This window comes from Globicephala melas, chromosome 12, assembly GCF_963455315.2.
Source record: "Globicephala melas chromosome 12, mGloMel1.2, whole genome shotgun sequence".
NCBI lineage: Eukaryota > Metazoa > Chordata > Mammalia > Artiodactyla > Delphinidae > Globicephala > Globicephala melas.
This window is the reverse complement of record NC_083325.1, coordinates 37160792-37177554: the sequence shown is the minus strand read 5'-3', so window position 1 is coordinate 37177554 and position 16763 is coordinate 37160792. Positions and strand designations below refer to the sequence as shown.

At 35.6% G+C, this 16763-nt stretch overlaps 1 protein-coding gene across 7 annotated transcripts in view; it reads left to right on the top strand.

Annotated features, from left to right (window-relative positions):
* EHBP1 (EH domain binding protein 1) overlaps nt 1-16763 on the top strand; it is a 346734-nt gene that overhangs the window by 167133 nt on the left and 162838 nt on the right. For all 7 annotated transcript variants that reach the window (XM_060309152.2, XM_030877350.2, XM_060309154.2 and 4 more), the window contains one exon: nt 4344-4533. In XM_060309152.2, the coding sequence (XP_060165135.1) occupies nt 4344-4533 (190 nt within the window). The remainder of the gene's footprint in view (nt 1-4343; nt 4534-16763) is intronic.

Below are 16763 nucleotides of genomic sequence, written 5' to 3'. Positions count from 1 at the left end.
CACGTGTCCTTTACACTTAGCAGCTGTATGGGTTGCTCAGTTTTCTCGTGTTTGGGGGTTAGTTCAGCCATTCTGGTTATGTAGCAAAAGTGAAAACTGATAGGGCAGTAATATTTTTCAAAACATTTATGAAGTGACTTTTGAGGTCCAGCGTGAAATCATTTCTAGTATGGTTGTGTGTCAGTTTCTCAAGGGAAATTGTCGTTGAAGTTTATTCAGGGAAGCTACACACTCATTTTAATACATTTGAATTGTGTTTTCGAAGAAAAATAAGTTTTCAAATTGAGAGGAAAAGAATACAGATTTTGTTCCACCCTTGCTTCACTATGTTTGCGAGTACTGTTTCTAATCAACTTTAGTTTTTCTTTCTGTAATTATTTTTCTTGGATTAATTATATTTTTAAACAATGAATAATGTCATTTAAAGTTATTCTGTCCAGTTTTCCACTTAACATAACTGATGAGTTTTTAATTCACAGTGAGTTAACGATATAACTAATCTATTACTCAAGTGTACAGTATAAGAATAAAAATAATTATTGTTTATTCAGAGTGATGTAAGAAGCCTTGAAACAGATTATTCAGATCATAGATGATAACAGAATGTGGAAGTTATGCTAATTCTTTAAATAACTTTTTTCTTACTGTTTAAGTATTTTTTTAATGTATTTATCAGAAATTATATAATTCTTGTCATTACAGAGAAGGGAGTACTGTTCATAATCACATATATGTACTATTCCTATTTACTCTTTTTAAAATAGCACTTTTTAAATTGAGATATACGTCACATAACATAAAATGCCACACTGTGAAGTGTACACTTAAGTGGTTTTTAGTTTGTTCACTGTGTCGTGCAACCATTATCACTCTCTAATTTCAGAACATTTTTGTCACCCCAAAAAGAAATCCCATATATATTCGTAGTTAGTTCCAATTAATCCTTTTCGCCATCTCCTGAAAACTCCTAATTTACCTTCTCTCTATATGGATTTGACTGTTTTGGATATTTCATATACATGGAAGTATATCCAGTTCACTCTTAGAGAGTAGGAAATTAAGTTTTAGTTAGAAATCTCTGATCTAGATGGAGGATCATTTAAAGCCCTTGTAAGTAGAGGCTTCTTGTCCTGATTATGATTTAGTACCTATGATTTAGTACCAGTGGTGCCTAGAACACTGTTGTCTCACAGGTGGCTTGCAGGCCTGCAGAGATACTGATTCCCCTAGTATTCTTGGCTGTCAGGCATGGTCTGGGGCAGCTGGAGTCCTTGGTACCTTCAATTTCCAGCAGTTTCCTATGTTCACTCTAGCATAGCATACAAATTCCATTTTTACTACATGTCATACTGTAAAATGGATTGAGAAACATAGCTCTAATTGTTTCAAGAAAATGTCCATTTTGTTATGTTTCTAGTATTTATTATGAGCCTCAGGAACCAACTTTGGAAATTAGTTTATCTGAACTTTTCTACTTGCATTTACCTTCAATATACAAAGAATACCAATATTCAGGTGGTTAGAGGGAGGCAGAGAGACATGAAGAAAAAGGACAGTATCTAGATATCTTTGTTATACATGCTAGATAAGTTTTATAAAAGTTTCATGCAACTTAGTATTGTAAATTCAGTTATATAAAGCATACTGAAAAAATTGCCTGTATAAGGAATTCTGTCATTTTTTTCTCTGTTAAGCACAGATCCTTCTGTAATAGAAATATCCATCCTCTAACGCTTCTAAGTTTTTTTTAAAAACTAACCATACTTATATGACAAATTAATAATGAATATTGTAGCAGCTACCGTCTTACAAACTACTGTGGAAATTTGTTATAGAGAGGTGTAACCAGGAATAATTTTTTAAAATATCACCCAAATAGTTCGATTCAGTTAATTCATTTAGACTGTAGTGGGTTTGTTCAGTCCTGAAACATTTAACATCAGTTAAGCAAATAGTAAGTTTTGAGGGGGAGAGGGGAGATATTTTTCTTTTCTAAGTTTTAGAGTTAAAAAAAATTTTTTTAGCCCATTTCTTTATTTTTACCTCCCTTTGAACTACTCTTAGAGTTTGAAAAATAACTGCAAGGCCTGAGCAGAGGTGAGAGAGATTCTGAGGCTATATCCCCAGCTCAATGGGAAGAAGTCACAAGACACTAACTGTTGAAATGAGTACAGAGTGAGAGTGACATCACAAGTATGGTATATTTCCCCTCTCTGGTCTAGATACACTTGGTCCCCTGAGTCTTGTGAGAGCTGACTGACTTTAGGCAGAGATATAGATACTTCGTTATTGGTTCTAAATGAATCTGGTACTGTTACAGTTAAAAGAACATGCATAACTGAACACAGAAGGCTATCACCAGTACAGACTTTATATAACTAAGTGGAGTTCCCTTGGTATAATTATTATGTTTGGGTGATCTGGTTCTTAGCTTTGCAGACTCAGAAATTCTCTTGTTACTATGCATAAAGATATTGAATTCTAGGGAACAGACTGGTGTTGGGGAAAAAAAATGCAACAAACAAATAATAGCCAGAATAAAAGTTTATTACTGTGTAACAGGAAGAATAATCATGATAAACACCAGATACTTGTGTTTACGGATAAGTAACGAGAAAAATATCTACTCATAAAGGGAGTTAACAAGGAAGATTTTCTGCCTGGGCTAGACTCAGGTAGAGAAAAAAGAAGACTTCCCTAAGAAGTTATAAGCATAGGCCTACCTTCATGTGGATTTGACGCTATGCTGGCAGGATGATCTGGGAACCCCCAAGCCAAGAAAGTGAGAAACAAAGTGGCTCCTAAACTGCTTGGCAAATGCAAGCATGAAACACTCTGAACAGAGGGACTCCCAGCAACTACACAAGATTTCCTCAGATCAAGTCCTGAACTCACAATCTAGAATTACAAAATACACAGGGAAATAGTTTACTAAGAGAAAGAGTCAGGAGACAAAAGAAACACAAGGATTATAAATCCAAGGAATTCAAATGATAGATTTATCAGATAGAGACTATAAAGTAAATATGTATAAATGATTAATGACTCAGATCTTTTGTACCTAAGGTATTATACACACAGCCATATGAAGAAATATGCTTATGAAATTAAAAATTCATGGAGAATTGAACATTAAATTAGACATAGATGAAAAGTGAAGAAGTTAACTGGATTATAGATGTGAAGGAATTCTCCAGAATGTAGTACAGGAGAAATAAAAACTTGTAAAAATATGAAGGAGAGAGGTAATTCAACATATATTTAATATGATTTTCTAGAGAAGAGAATAGAGAAAATAAAGAAGAGGCTATCAAAGATATAATGGCTGATAATTTTTCAGAACTAGTGAAACACATGAATCTCCAGACACAGGAGATTCAAGGACTCTGGAACAGGATAAACTTAAAAGAAATACACACTTAGACATGTTCTAGTAAGATTGCTCAAAACCAGAAACAAAGAGATCTTAATCTTAGGCAGCAACCAGAGACAAAAGATGACTTACAAAAGAGCAATATTAAGCCAACAAGGGGCTAATATTTCAAACTGCTGAGATGAGTTAACTAACAACTAGAATAAACTACCCAGCTAAACTATCATTTAAGTTTGAGGCTGAAATGAAGACATTTTCAATGCCTGGAAGAATTTGCTATTAAAGGAACCTCACTGGGGCTTCCCTTGTGGCGCAGTGGTTGAGTGGTTGAGAGTCCGCCTGCCGATTCAGGGGACATGGGTTCGTGCCCCGGTCCAGGAAGATCCCACATGCCGCGGAGCGGCTAGGCCTGTGAGCCGTGGCCGCTGAGCCTGCACGTCCGGAGCCTGTCCTCCTCAACGGGAGAGGCCACAATAGTGAGAGGCCCGCGTACCAACAACAACAACAAAAAGGAACCTCACTGAATGAACTTCTAAAAGATGGTCCCTAATGGGAAGGGAATTTAACACAGAGGAAGAGAAGAAATTCAAGAAAAGAAGAAGTTTGGTGAGGGAGCATAAAAAAAAAAAAATCAATGTTTTTCCATCTTATTTCCTCTTCTGTGGGTGTGGAGAATATGTAGGATTTACTCTTATTACAAACATTTTCCCAAGGGTCTGTATATAGCAGAGCTGAGTATGACTTTGTATTTTAAAGATTTAAAAATACTTTTTAAAAGGGAAAGTTTTATTGTTAATGATTAACAAAAGATTGAGAGTGCCTATTTCCAGATTGTAAGTTATTATTGGTTTGGGTTTTTCCTTATCATTTTCAGTATGTTCTAGTTTTATAAATGAAAATATTATGGTATTTTAATTGGGAGTAAACTACTTTTATAAAGACATTTAACAATAATTCTTCTTTCATTTAGATCAAATCCTTTTTATGAACCTAAACCAACTCCTCCTCCAAATAATTTGGTAAGTCCAGTTCAAGAACTGGAAACTGAAAGGAGAGTAAAAAGAAAAGTCCCGGCCCCACCAGCCATCTCACCAAAGACAGGAGGAGTAAATGAAAACACAGTTATGTCTGCAGGAAGAGATCTCTCCACTTCTCCTAAGGTAGGAGTTTAATCTTAGTAAAACATGTATTAGTGTTTGCTTGTTTTCCCCATGCAATTTAATTCAAATTAAGAAAAGTCATTATTAGCTATTTTTGATGATATAAAAGTAAAATATAAGTAAATCCATTATACTGCAACATTGTATATACGTTTGAGAGTCTATAAATTTATGGTACAGTATGGATTGGATAGTTTGGGTTAAGATTTGTTTTTAAAATGCTGTCTTGAAATCAGAGGAAGAAAGGCGTTAGGATTGTAGCATTGGTGCTTTGAAGAAAGGATACTTAAATACATCTAGGCATGAGAAACAGCTTACTCTAATACAGAGGAAGACGTAGAAATCATCTTTTGATAAACGTACTAGAAAGATTGAGGCTCAGTGCAGAGAAATACTTTGCCAAAGAATATCAGTATTGTCATTTTGGTTTATGTCAGATTACAGTTTTGGCCTTATTGTCATTCTTTTTTAGAAATATTAATGGATAATAACTTCATGGAAAGGTGAAGCACAGTGTTGAAACAAAGTCTAAAGCTTTTAAATGGTTTGACTGCAAATAGTATATCTTTCATGTGTAAGCTAGAGATGTTGGATTTAGCAAGTTTTTTTAGGTAAATAACTCATGACCATACTCATGAGTGTTTCGTTGTTGGTGTTGTCACCATATAACATTATTTAATTCTCACAGGTAGTTAGGGGGGAAGTGAGATGAACTTGACCTCAGAGGGATAAAGATCACGGGTTCCCCAGCCAGTAGACAGGATTGGAACTGGCATTTCCATTAATTATGTGCTATCTGGACCATATTCCACTTCAGGTGCCTGGGCTGCTGCTTTTCTCAAGGGCATCAAGTTTCAGTAGTTCCTCTTGGATTTTATAGTTCATTCTGTGGCTTCCATTAAATGCCAGAGTTCTGAAATAGTTTATTTATTTGCTTTTATTTTCGTTGTTTCAGAGGGAGAGTGAGTGAGTTCACTGAGGTCCTCACTCTGCCATTCTAGAAGTCAGTCTACAGGTGTGTTTTTATACCAGCTGTTTTTTAACTGTGTGAAACTTTAGGAGGAGCAATTAGGACTAAATTCTGTCTTGCTGTTGTCTAGGGAAAGTGGAGGTGGGGTCTATAAATGAAAGCAGCAGATAGTAGAAATATAAAGCAAAGGAGAGGGTCAATTCCTATACCCATGAGAGCAAAAATAAAGACAGTAACTGAGGCATTAGTCAAAATCAAGAAGCTATGTAGGAGCTTTATCCATTCTAACCATCAAGAATGCCTACACCTGTCCCTTGTTTCCCTGAATCTCTGCTTGGTTGCCTACTCCCTGCCCCATCCCCCTTCTGTAGTCCATTGGACTTTGAAGCTAATCATGAAATCCTAATCCCTTTATAGGGGAATGGAAAGGGACTTAACAGTACCTTATTATGTGCCAGGCAATGTTCTATTACTTCATTTGATCAGAACAGCCTGAGAAATACATACCATTATCTCCTTTTTACATATGAGAAACTGAACTTTAGTTAAGTAACTTGCTCAAAGTGATAAAACTAGTATTGACAGTGCCAGGATTAAAATTGAGGTCTTTTGAGTCTAAAACCCATGTTTCCCATTGTGCTGTTCTATGTCTAGAGAGGTATTTCCAGTTCCAAGTCGGAACTCTAAATTCTGTTTTCCATAGAAACATGGTTACGCACGGTGATTAAGTTCTGGTGTAGAAAAGTATAACGTAGCTATTTTTTATATTATTTTGAGGATAGTGTTCCATTGTAGACACATTGTGGAATAACTGATGTTTGTGGAGAAAGCTGAGCATTTTACCACCATGCTTCTCTTAGAAAATGCCTCATCATGTTCAGACACAGACAATAGAAACACAATCAGTCATATGCACAGTAATCTGCTGATCTGGAAGTTAGTTTGGATAACTCAACTATGTGAAACACAACTGTCAAAGATTACTTTAAAAAAGATTGCTGGGCTTCCCTGGTGGCGCAGTGGTTAAGAGTCCTTCTGCCGATGCAGGCAATGTGGGTTCGTGCCCCGGTCTGGGAAGATCGCACATGCCGCGGAGCGGCTGGGCCCGTGAGCCATGGCCACTGGGCCTGCGCATCCGGAGCCTGTGCTCTGCAACGGGAGAGGCCACAACAGTGAGAGGCTGGCGTACCGCAAAAAAAAAAAAAAAGATTGCTGATATCTTATTAAATGAAAAACCAAAGTGCATAACAGAGTATAGTATGATAGCTTCTGTATACATAAAGTTTTATTTAAAAGGCTTTATTCACACATATATATAGACACACATACACACTCATATACCTTATGGAAGGAATCACAAGTAACTTAATAGTGGTTACATTTGAGGAGAAAGGTCTTGGTGTAATGGTGGGTATGCACAAGATTGAAGAAGCCATTTCTTTTCCTTTTTTACCTTTCTATGTTGTTTAAATTTTTTAACTTTATAAATGTTTTTCTTTTCTTTTTGTTCGTTATACTCAGAGGTTACTGAGTAATGAGATCATGGATCTTTTTTGTTGTTGCCTTTTGTGCAAGATACCAGATGACATTTCCCCCAAAAAGTTCATCCTTCAGAATAGAGGAAGTCACTCTTAGATTTGACCAGTGGTATTAGTTTGGGGGTGGCCTGGGGTTCCATCAGACACCTCAGTGTTGTGCACTGGAAACCAAGTATAGAGGCTTAGCAGCAGGTCACTAGGCCCACTGTTCCACTTCCATGGCACAAACCTTTTTATTTTTTATATTTATGTAAGATTTCATTTGGAAAAAAAAATGGACCATTGCCAAACCAATAAAGGAAAAAAAAGAAATTGGAAGCTACTAACTACACAATTATGTATGAGATAAGGAAGAAGGTTAGAATCAATGGTATACTGACAATGATAAAAGATGATAAATGACAGCTGAGAAAGCACAGTGGTATGGGGCTTATTCATCGTAGGAATAGACCTGTATATATATCCAAGTAGTCCTGAAGACTTTGCAGTATTAAAGCTTAGTAAAATAATTGACCATTTTGGCAACCTTGAGTCAACATGAGACTCTTATTATGCTTTGTGTACAATATTCTGTTTAGCAAAGCAGGAAAGTGTCATAAAAATATTTCCATTAAAATTAGAGTTCTGATGCTTAAAAAGGTATGCTTCTTGGTCAGTTATTCTCCTTATTTGTAAACTGAAAAGGAGGCAATAGTTCAAATAAAGCTTTTGAAAAAAAACAGACTCAAATTTTAGTTGAATAATAAAAGAATATTTACACCACAGTTGTTTTAGATAACAAAATGCCAAACTGCACTCAATGGCAATTAACTGCAGAGGCTATTCAGTGTCATAGAACAAGTGCTTAGCCAGATGATTAATTTCCCCCACCTGTCACCTGAAACTACTTATTTTTAAGAAAATTTATGAAGAAGAACCAAGACCAGGATTTAAACAAAGAGATAATTTTATTTACAATATTTACAGTATTGTAAATTAAATTTGAACTACCCCCCTAAAGGCAATTAAAGACCCCTCACTGGTATAGATCGACATAAGCTCCTCACTTTAGACCATTGATTTCTGCATTTGTAAAATGAGAAGACCATGAAACTTTTTAAGACAACTTAGGACAAAAGACCAATATTTAGGGAAGTAACCTGACATTCAGAGCACAAGCATGCAATAAAATAAAATGATAAATTAGGCTCAATGGTGGCTGATCACCGTTTACTGACTGTGAATATAAGTTAATAAGTATATAACTCTGAACTCCTAGATATGATTCATGCAATTTAGTATAAAGTGCAAGTCAGGTTATAAGAGCTTAGGAACATAAGTGAAATTGTTGCCAAATACATCTGCAAAGGTATATATTAAGCACTGTATACCTAATTCAATAAAAATCACAGTATTAACAGCCAACTATCAATGACAATAAAGATTTCACAAGAATTACACTTACGCTTATGATAACATAGAGAGGAGTCTCCCTGCACATTCAATGATGAAATGAGCCTGGTCACGTGGAGAAGGGCTCGCTCAAAGATCCTGATTAGTACAGCTCTAGTGATTGACCATGATACTTCTGTCCACTTACTCCATCTCTAAAAGTAGAAACCTCATTCATATCTCAAGACCCAGCTAAGTGACTCAAGCCCTCACTCATATTGTTACCTCTTTCTAGAAAGCACTGGTAGAGACCCAAGTTTTATACTTGGATGTTTTTGAGTACAGATTGCAGAAACTGTGAGAAGCCCAGGGTAAACCAAAGTCAGAGTTACACACAGTAGTCCCCTTGATTGATTCTACCAGCAATTTCAAACCACAAAGCAAACACCCTTTTCAGTTTTTATACATAAAGGCCTCCTTCTAGAACGTTCTTTACCTCCATTTCTGTCTGTGCAAAACTGTGCACAATGGTGCCTATGGGCCATTCATGCTGAAATACAATAAGCACACAGCCAAACTATTAATTTCCTCACATGTAAGTTGAAAATGCCTCACATCTTCCAAAGAAAATCATTAAAAGATGCAGATCAAAATTTAATTGAATACAATAGTTTATAAGATAAAATGCTACACTGCATTCAGTGATAGCTTGCAGAGGGTGAGATAAGGGTAAGCTTAACTTACCTGTAAAGTTTTTATTTACTGGAATACCTTACTTACCAGAATACCCTGTTCCTCAATAATACAGAATAAATAGGGCACAGCTGTATGTATCACCTGTTCTATTGGTTAGTATTCTTTTGGTTATGACTAATAGAAACAAGCCATTTTGTTGATTTTTTTTTTCTTAAGCAAAAAGGATAACTTATTATGAAAACACAAGGAACTTTTTGCAGAACTTTAGGTAGAAGACACAGCTGGTTCTTTCAGACTGCAAAGGGCTTTTAAGTCAGTTACTGCTACTGTGCATTTGTCAGATTTGCCCCATTTGTGCACCAGGGCTGAGATTAGAGTTGAGGCAAGGCAGTGCCTAGAGCATAAGATTTAAGGAGGCATTCACTTTTAGAATGGTGCAGATGCAAGTCTCATTTGCACCCCCTGTGAAGGAAGTGTCTCCTTAAATTTTGTGCCCCAGGAACCTCTCTTGCCTTGCCCTAGTCAAGGCCCTACAGTGCACATGTCCAAATATATTTTAGAATTGACATTGTAGGTGCCAAAAAAAAAGTTTCTCAATAACCTCACCAGTAATTCTATGCTCTGAAAACGACCATACCTTTTCAGACAACATTGTGTTAACGTAGTAACACAATGTTGATTTTGAAGGGAATACTATTCAACTTTTGATAGCTTGGGTTTTTTGTTTGTGGTTTTTGTTTTTGCATTCTACCATACTGTTTCTAGACTTCTTTCTGCTCAGTTGCAGAATTTGCCTCTTGATTTTTCTGACTGTATTCAGTGGAAGAGATAAAATGTTATATTTTGCTTAAAGAAACAAACCATGATTAGGGTGCTTGCCTTTTGAAACAAATTTTGTAGAGTAATTAAGTGTGATTTTGAAAGGTTGGTCTTTTGTATCGCTATATTCCAGAGTAACTAAATAGGTGCCTGTTACAGTTTTCCAGTTGAGGATTGGGAAAAAAGGTGCCACCACATAGAAAAAGAACGTGAATAAGGTAAATAATTTGAGCACGTTAATGACTCAGTTTGGCTTGTTTGCTAAAAGCTTTATAAAGGCTAAGGAGTTAGCAATAAATGGTGAATTGAGTGTTATTGACGTACATTGGCAGGATCACTTTAGGGTACATTACTGATGATAAATGTGAACGAAGCACTGATTAGCTCACCCTTTACTGCATGAAGAAGAGGAATGCATCTAGAGCACTTGAACAGATTCATACAAACTATGACAGAACCCTTCTCAGTTCCCAGTATTGGATAAATTTCACTCCATAATAATAAGAAACAAACAAAAAAAAAAAAAAGAAAAGAAAAGACCCTCAACAGCGTGCACAGCAGGGCCAGGACTAGGGTGAGGCAAGAGAGGCAACTAGGGTGCATAATTTAAGGAGCCACTAACTCTCAGGGTAATGCAAGTGTAAACATGGCACTTGTTTAAACCCCAGAGTTAGTGTCTCCTTAAATTTTGGTAATAGATGCCTGATTCATAAGTGGACACTTACAATGTTATGCGTGAACCTGAAAATGAGTGCCTCCTTAAATTTTGTAAATAAATAAAATAAAATAAAATAAACTGGTCAAGAAAAGGGGACTGATCCTAGCATCAGAGCAAATGACCTTCTGTAAAACAAACTTAGCACAGAAACAAAAGTTTTTTTAAAAAGAACTTCTAATCAGTATTTTTAGTGTGACTTGTTTGGACATTCTACTAATGAATTAAACAAGGGCAAGTACCAAAAATAATGATCTGAGACAAAATATTAATCATGGGTGAATCTAGATTAATAATATATGGGTTTTTATTGTACTATATTTGCAACTTCTCTGTAGATTTGAAAATTTTCCCCCCAAAATAGTAAAAAGTAATCATTTGAGAATAGGAAAGATCTCTTGGATATGAAAAAACATAATTTTCTAATTTTAAACTTATAAACAACTGATAGTATATTGCAGAACATCAAATTAATGAGTTAGAAAACAAACTTGAAAATTCTCTTTAGAATTCAAGGTGAAAAGATGAAGAGGTTAAAATTCTGGGAGGAAAAATAAAGAATAGAGTCAGGAGATTCACTATATTTATAGTAGGGTTATAGAAATAAGAATAAAAAGAGGGAAATAATTTACCAAAGAGAGAGAAAAGAATTTATATGAGCCAGAGAAAGATTTGAGTCTTAGATTAAAAGCACTCACAAGGGGCTTCCCTGGTGGTGCAGTGGTTGAGAGTCCTGCCTGCCGATGCAGGGGACACGGGTTCGTGCCCTGGTCCGGGAGGATCCCATGTGCCGCGGAGCGGCGGAGCCTGTGCTCCGCAGTGGGAGAGGCCGCAACAGTGAGAGACCCGCGTACCGAAAAAAGCACTCACAAGTACTAGGCAAGATGAATGGAATGAGATCCAAACCTAGACATATTCCAATAGTACTTTTAAATTTCAAAGGCAGGTTACCTACAAAGGGAAGATTTTACTATCAGATGCTTTTATAACATTAAATGCTGGAGACAGTGGATCATGTTTACATAATTAAAAAGAATAAATATCTGTAAAAGGTTTGAAACACATCAAATATATAAAAATTCTTGATTTTGTAATGTTAATACCAAAATAGTTGACTTTTGAAGTTGCTAGGACACCAACTCATTATTATGTAAATTGATAAATAAAGGAAAAAGATCAAGTACTCATCTTGACTTTTCTCTATAAAATGTATTTCAAGATAATTAAATAGTTGGTAAGGGAAAGTTCTTCCCCATAGAACAATTTTAGCTATGAAATACAGATAGACTGATATCATTGGAAAACTCACCATTTCATAATCCCTAATGAAATAATGGATCTAGCAACAGTCAGCATGGCTGATAAAATCATTAGTGAAAAGGTTTTATAATAGATGAACGGATCAGGCTGATACTTAACTGTAGTGATCTGCAGTGATCAATCTTTTTTTTTGTTTGTTTTTTGCGGTATGCAGGCCTCTCACTGTTGCGGCCTCTCCCGTTGTGGAGCACAGGCTCCGGACACACAGGCCCAGCGGTCATGGCTTATGGGCCCAGCCGCTCCACGGCATGTGGGATCCTCCCGGACTGGGGCACGAACCCGTGTCCCCTGCATCGGCAGGCGGACTCTCAACAACTGCGCCACCAGGGAAGCCCCTGCAGTGATCAATCTTAATGTAATTAAGAGTAAGACAGTCAGGCATTTTGTGCTTCCTGATACATTGCAATAGCAAGTATATAGGACTACCATAAGTATACTTGCCAAAGAATTAAACTGAGATCTAGTCAAGCCACTGGTTATAATAACTACCAGATTACAAGAAATACTGAGTGGTAGAGGAACATGTTAAATGACACCATGAAGATGAAATCAACCAAAATGGAATGTGGGAAATTCCTTAGTAACTTTTGAACTTGCATCCACTTAATTACATATTCTCAAAACAGACAGAACTAACTTTGAAAGAACACAGAAAGAAACAAGTAGTCCATATCATAGTGAGAAATTATAGCACATCTCTCTATATAATTGATGGAATAGGCCAACTAAAAAATATCAGTAAGATTTAAAGACTCAACAATTTTGACCTCATAAAATACTACACCAGGGCTTCCCTGGTGGCGCAGTGGTTGAGAGTCCGCCTGCCGATGCAGGGGACATGGGTTCGTGCCCCGGTCCGGGAAGATCCCACATGCCGTGGAACGGCTGGCCCGTGAGCCATGGCCGCTGAGCCTGCGCGTCCGGAGCCTGTGCTCCACAACGGGAGAGGCCACAACAGTGAGAGGCCCGCGTACCGCAAAAAAAAAAAAAAAAAATACTATACCATAGAATTCATTTCTTTACAGAGAGTGACTATATTTTAGGCTCTAAAGTAAATTTTCAGCAAACTTCAGAGGGTTGGAATTATGTTTTCTGCCCAAAGTGCAATTAATGTAGAAGTTGATAAAAAAAAACAATAGCTAGAACAAACCCATATATTTGAAAATTAATATATATACTTTCAAATAAACTATAGGTCAAAGAAGAAATCAAAACAAGATAAACTATAAATCCAACGAGAATTTTTGGTTTTACTACTTGATGTGTTGAGGAGGAAGATATTTATAATCAAACTGAATTCCTTTAGTTGTTTCTATGATGGTTTTATGTTTACTTAAACTTCTTGCTTGGCACTGTTTTTTAATACAAGTCCTAATTTGCAAGGCTTGAAGAACAAGCCTGACATGCTTGAACTTGGAGAAGCCTCAAAAACAATCACAGTACAATTGAGTTAATGGAGCAACTAGATATCATAAAATGGCTTAATATTTCTTTTACTGTCTGTTTCCATGGCATTCAAGCAAGAGTTTAGGACATATTTTCAATGGTAGTAGATATTCTTTAACCAGCTTATGTACAAGAGTCCAAACTACTGTGGGATATGTAAAGTCTTTAATACTTGGATTAACAGTTGTAATCTAAGGATTAATATATACACTCTATATTGTCTTCATTAGTGCCATTTTCATTAAGGGTGTGTGAGCATATTCTTTGCAAACCTGCGTGAAGTTAGATCATTACATTAGGTCTTAAGTGTGTAACCCAGGAATCTTTTGTATCCTTTAAAAAAAAAAAATTCTAATATCGCACAACATAGTGCTGCAGAAAGAAGACTTTAAAGTTAGATAAACCCCTCTAATAATGATCTTATTGAAAAGCAGAGCCAATAATAGAAAATACATTGTGAATAAATTAATAATTCTTTGAGAATGTAAACTTATAAAGTATTTGATACTTTAATAAGTAAGTTTGTAGTACTACTTTACAGTAAAATATATTTCTGTTCTGGTACTAAATTCCACAGTTTGGGACCATTCTCATGCCCAGAATGCCTCGTGAAGCTCAAGAAATAATTGTTTATCTGTACTACATCAGAATTTCTAATTCTAAGATGTATTAATTTGGATAAAAATCCTAAAGCTATTTCTCCACCTCCACCCCCACCAGCAGCAGTCGATGCTATTGAAGTGGAAAGTCTTTAATGTTATCTGCTTACCTCTTTACTGCTTTGGAAAAGTTAGGTTTTAACATAGCTGGGCTTTTTTTTTTTTAACAAGGACCATCCACATTTAACTTCTTATATTAAACCTCTTAAGTACAGAAAACAGAAGCACCTCAGATAATTGAGTGATTAGTATAAGCAACAGAGTTTATTTTTAATTTTAATAGAAAACAGTTTATTCTTTCATGTACTCACAGTAACTTGAATTATTAAACAGAGATCTTCATTTGGCCCGACTTCAATGTGCACTTAAGATTTTCACACAAGGTAAAAAAGTTTTTTCCATCATATATTGTTCCCCTTATATATATTTGTTTAAAACATGTTAATATTTTTAATTTACTTAACAAAAATTCACCTTATACAGCAGATGTTACCTTCATTTCAGCCCATACTATTCTCACAAATTTAGAATTGACTAAAACAAGTAAAATCTTTTTAATATAGATATTATTTTACTTATTCGCTTTTTTTCCCAGAAAAAGTGTGCTTCCTATAGAACACCTCTAAATTTTTTTGGAAAGAAAAAATTACTTTAAAATACATACTTATTTAATACAACTTGACATACCATGTCCTATGCATTACCAATTCTGTATTTATAATATTTGAATGATGAGGCTTTAGAGTATACATAACCAAAGATGTTACTAGTACATTTCTTAATTTTGAAAATATTAATTCAGACACATGAGAACTTTATAATTTCCATGAGCAGCAACCGTAACTTTGATAAACATTAGCCATAAAAAGACATTCATGGAAATTTTTAAAAGATAGTTTTCAATAGAAGTGTCATTTTTATATGACTCTGAAGTCAAGCTTTTAGTTACTCTGAAGGAAGCATCAAAAGTAGTCTTACACTAATTCTTAGCTTCCTAACACCTCAAAAGAAGGCAAAAGCTAAATGAACAGTATAAGGTTTGCCAAATAGTTCAAAATAAAATTTCCTTTGAGTGCCATAATTAAATTATATTTATCATTAAGACATCATTAATAACCTGAGTATTTTCATTATAAGGAATACTCTCATGTAAGTACATTTGTATAATGTTTTTAAAGGGTATGAGATGCTAGAGTGCTGTAAAATAGAATCTGAAAACTTCTCAAGAGTTAACCTCTTTTGATACTGGGTTAGAGACAGCAGTCATTTGGAATGCTACAGCAAGCAGTTCAGCAGTACTCACTGCTACTCTTACTACAATATGAACATGAAGTAAAAATAAATTATTTATCCTACTAAAATCATATTATTTATCTTAAAATTTGCCAGGACAAGGGGCAGTGTATTTCCAATAAATATTTGTTAATAATAGGTTAATTGCTTTTGCTTAGGTGAGAAATAAACCAATTCAAAAATGGATGAAACAGAAAACAAAAAGGATAATTATATTTCTTTTTCTAAGAAAGAAGTGTTATATAGAAGTGGCTTTCAAAGTTTTTTTTTTTTGGATGGGGAGGGTGAGGTTAGAGGGAGTCTACTAAACATAAAACATCTTAAAAGACATCTGGCGACATGCCTGTCCTCATGTGCTACTTCATACATTCATTTTTTATATAGCCCTTACTCTATGCAAGGAACTGTACTATGAATTAGGAGGAAAAACATGACTAAGACGAAGTCTTTGTCTTCAGCTATCTCTCAACCTACCCAATATGGCAGTCACATAAACAAAAAGTATGATACAGTAAAATTAGGGCTATAATAGAGATAGGCTAGAATTCCATAAGACCATTAATGAGAGCGTTACTTTATACCACGTTACCTCTTTTCCAAGCACGCCTCATTAGAGGTTAGGAACAGGGAAAATGTGTGAGTGTGTGTGTGGTGTAGTGTGACGTGTACTGTAGGGCAGTGTATTGGAGGTGAGAGAAGCAGTAGAGATCACAACTGATCTGAGCTATTGAAGGACAATTAGAGTTCACTAGATGAGCAAAGAAAGAAGGAGAAGGCCATTTCAAAAAGAACAGATAGGCAAAAGCATTGAGTTATGAAAGTGCCTAGTTTAAGAGACCATGAGCACTACTGGTGTGATGGAGTACCTGGACATAAAAGTGGAATCTGGTTCTGAATATTTTTGTGTGTGATTGCTAGAAATTTGGACTTCATTGTGTAGACGGTAGCAATAGTAGCCATCTATTGAAACCAGGTACAGAATGGCATTATTAAAAGTCTTCAGTAGTTTATACACCCAACTGCATGGATGAATCTCAAATGCACTGTGCTTAATGAAAGAAGCCAGACTCAATAGGCTACATTCTATATGATTTCACTTATGTGGCATTTACAAAAGGCAAAACCATGGGGACAGAAATGCCAGTGACATAAACCAGTGATTATCAGGGGGTGAGGGGATACATAGGAATTTGAGGGAGGGATAATGGAGTGGTAGAGGTTATACAACTGTATACATTTGTCAAACTTACAGAACTGCCCACTAAGAGGGTGAGTTTTACGGTATGTAAATTCTATCTTAAGGTAATAATCGTAATAATACTAGTAATGGCTATGGAAGCAGAGTAGGCCCTGAAAAAAGAGCCCTCCTGTAACAGAATTAATGGCATTTCCAGAACAGCTTC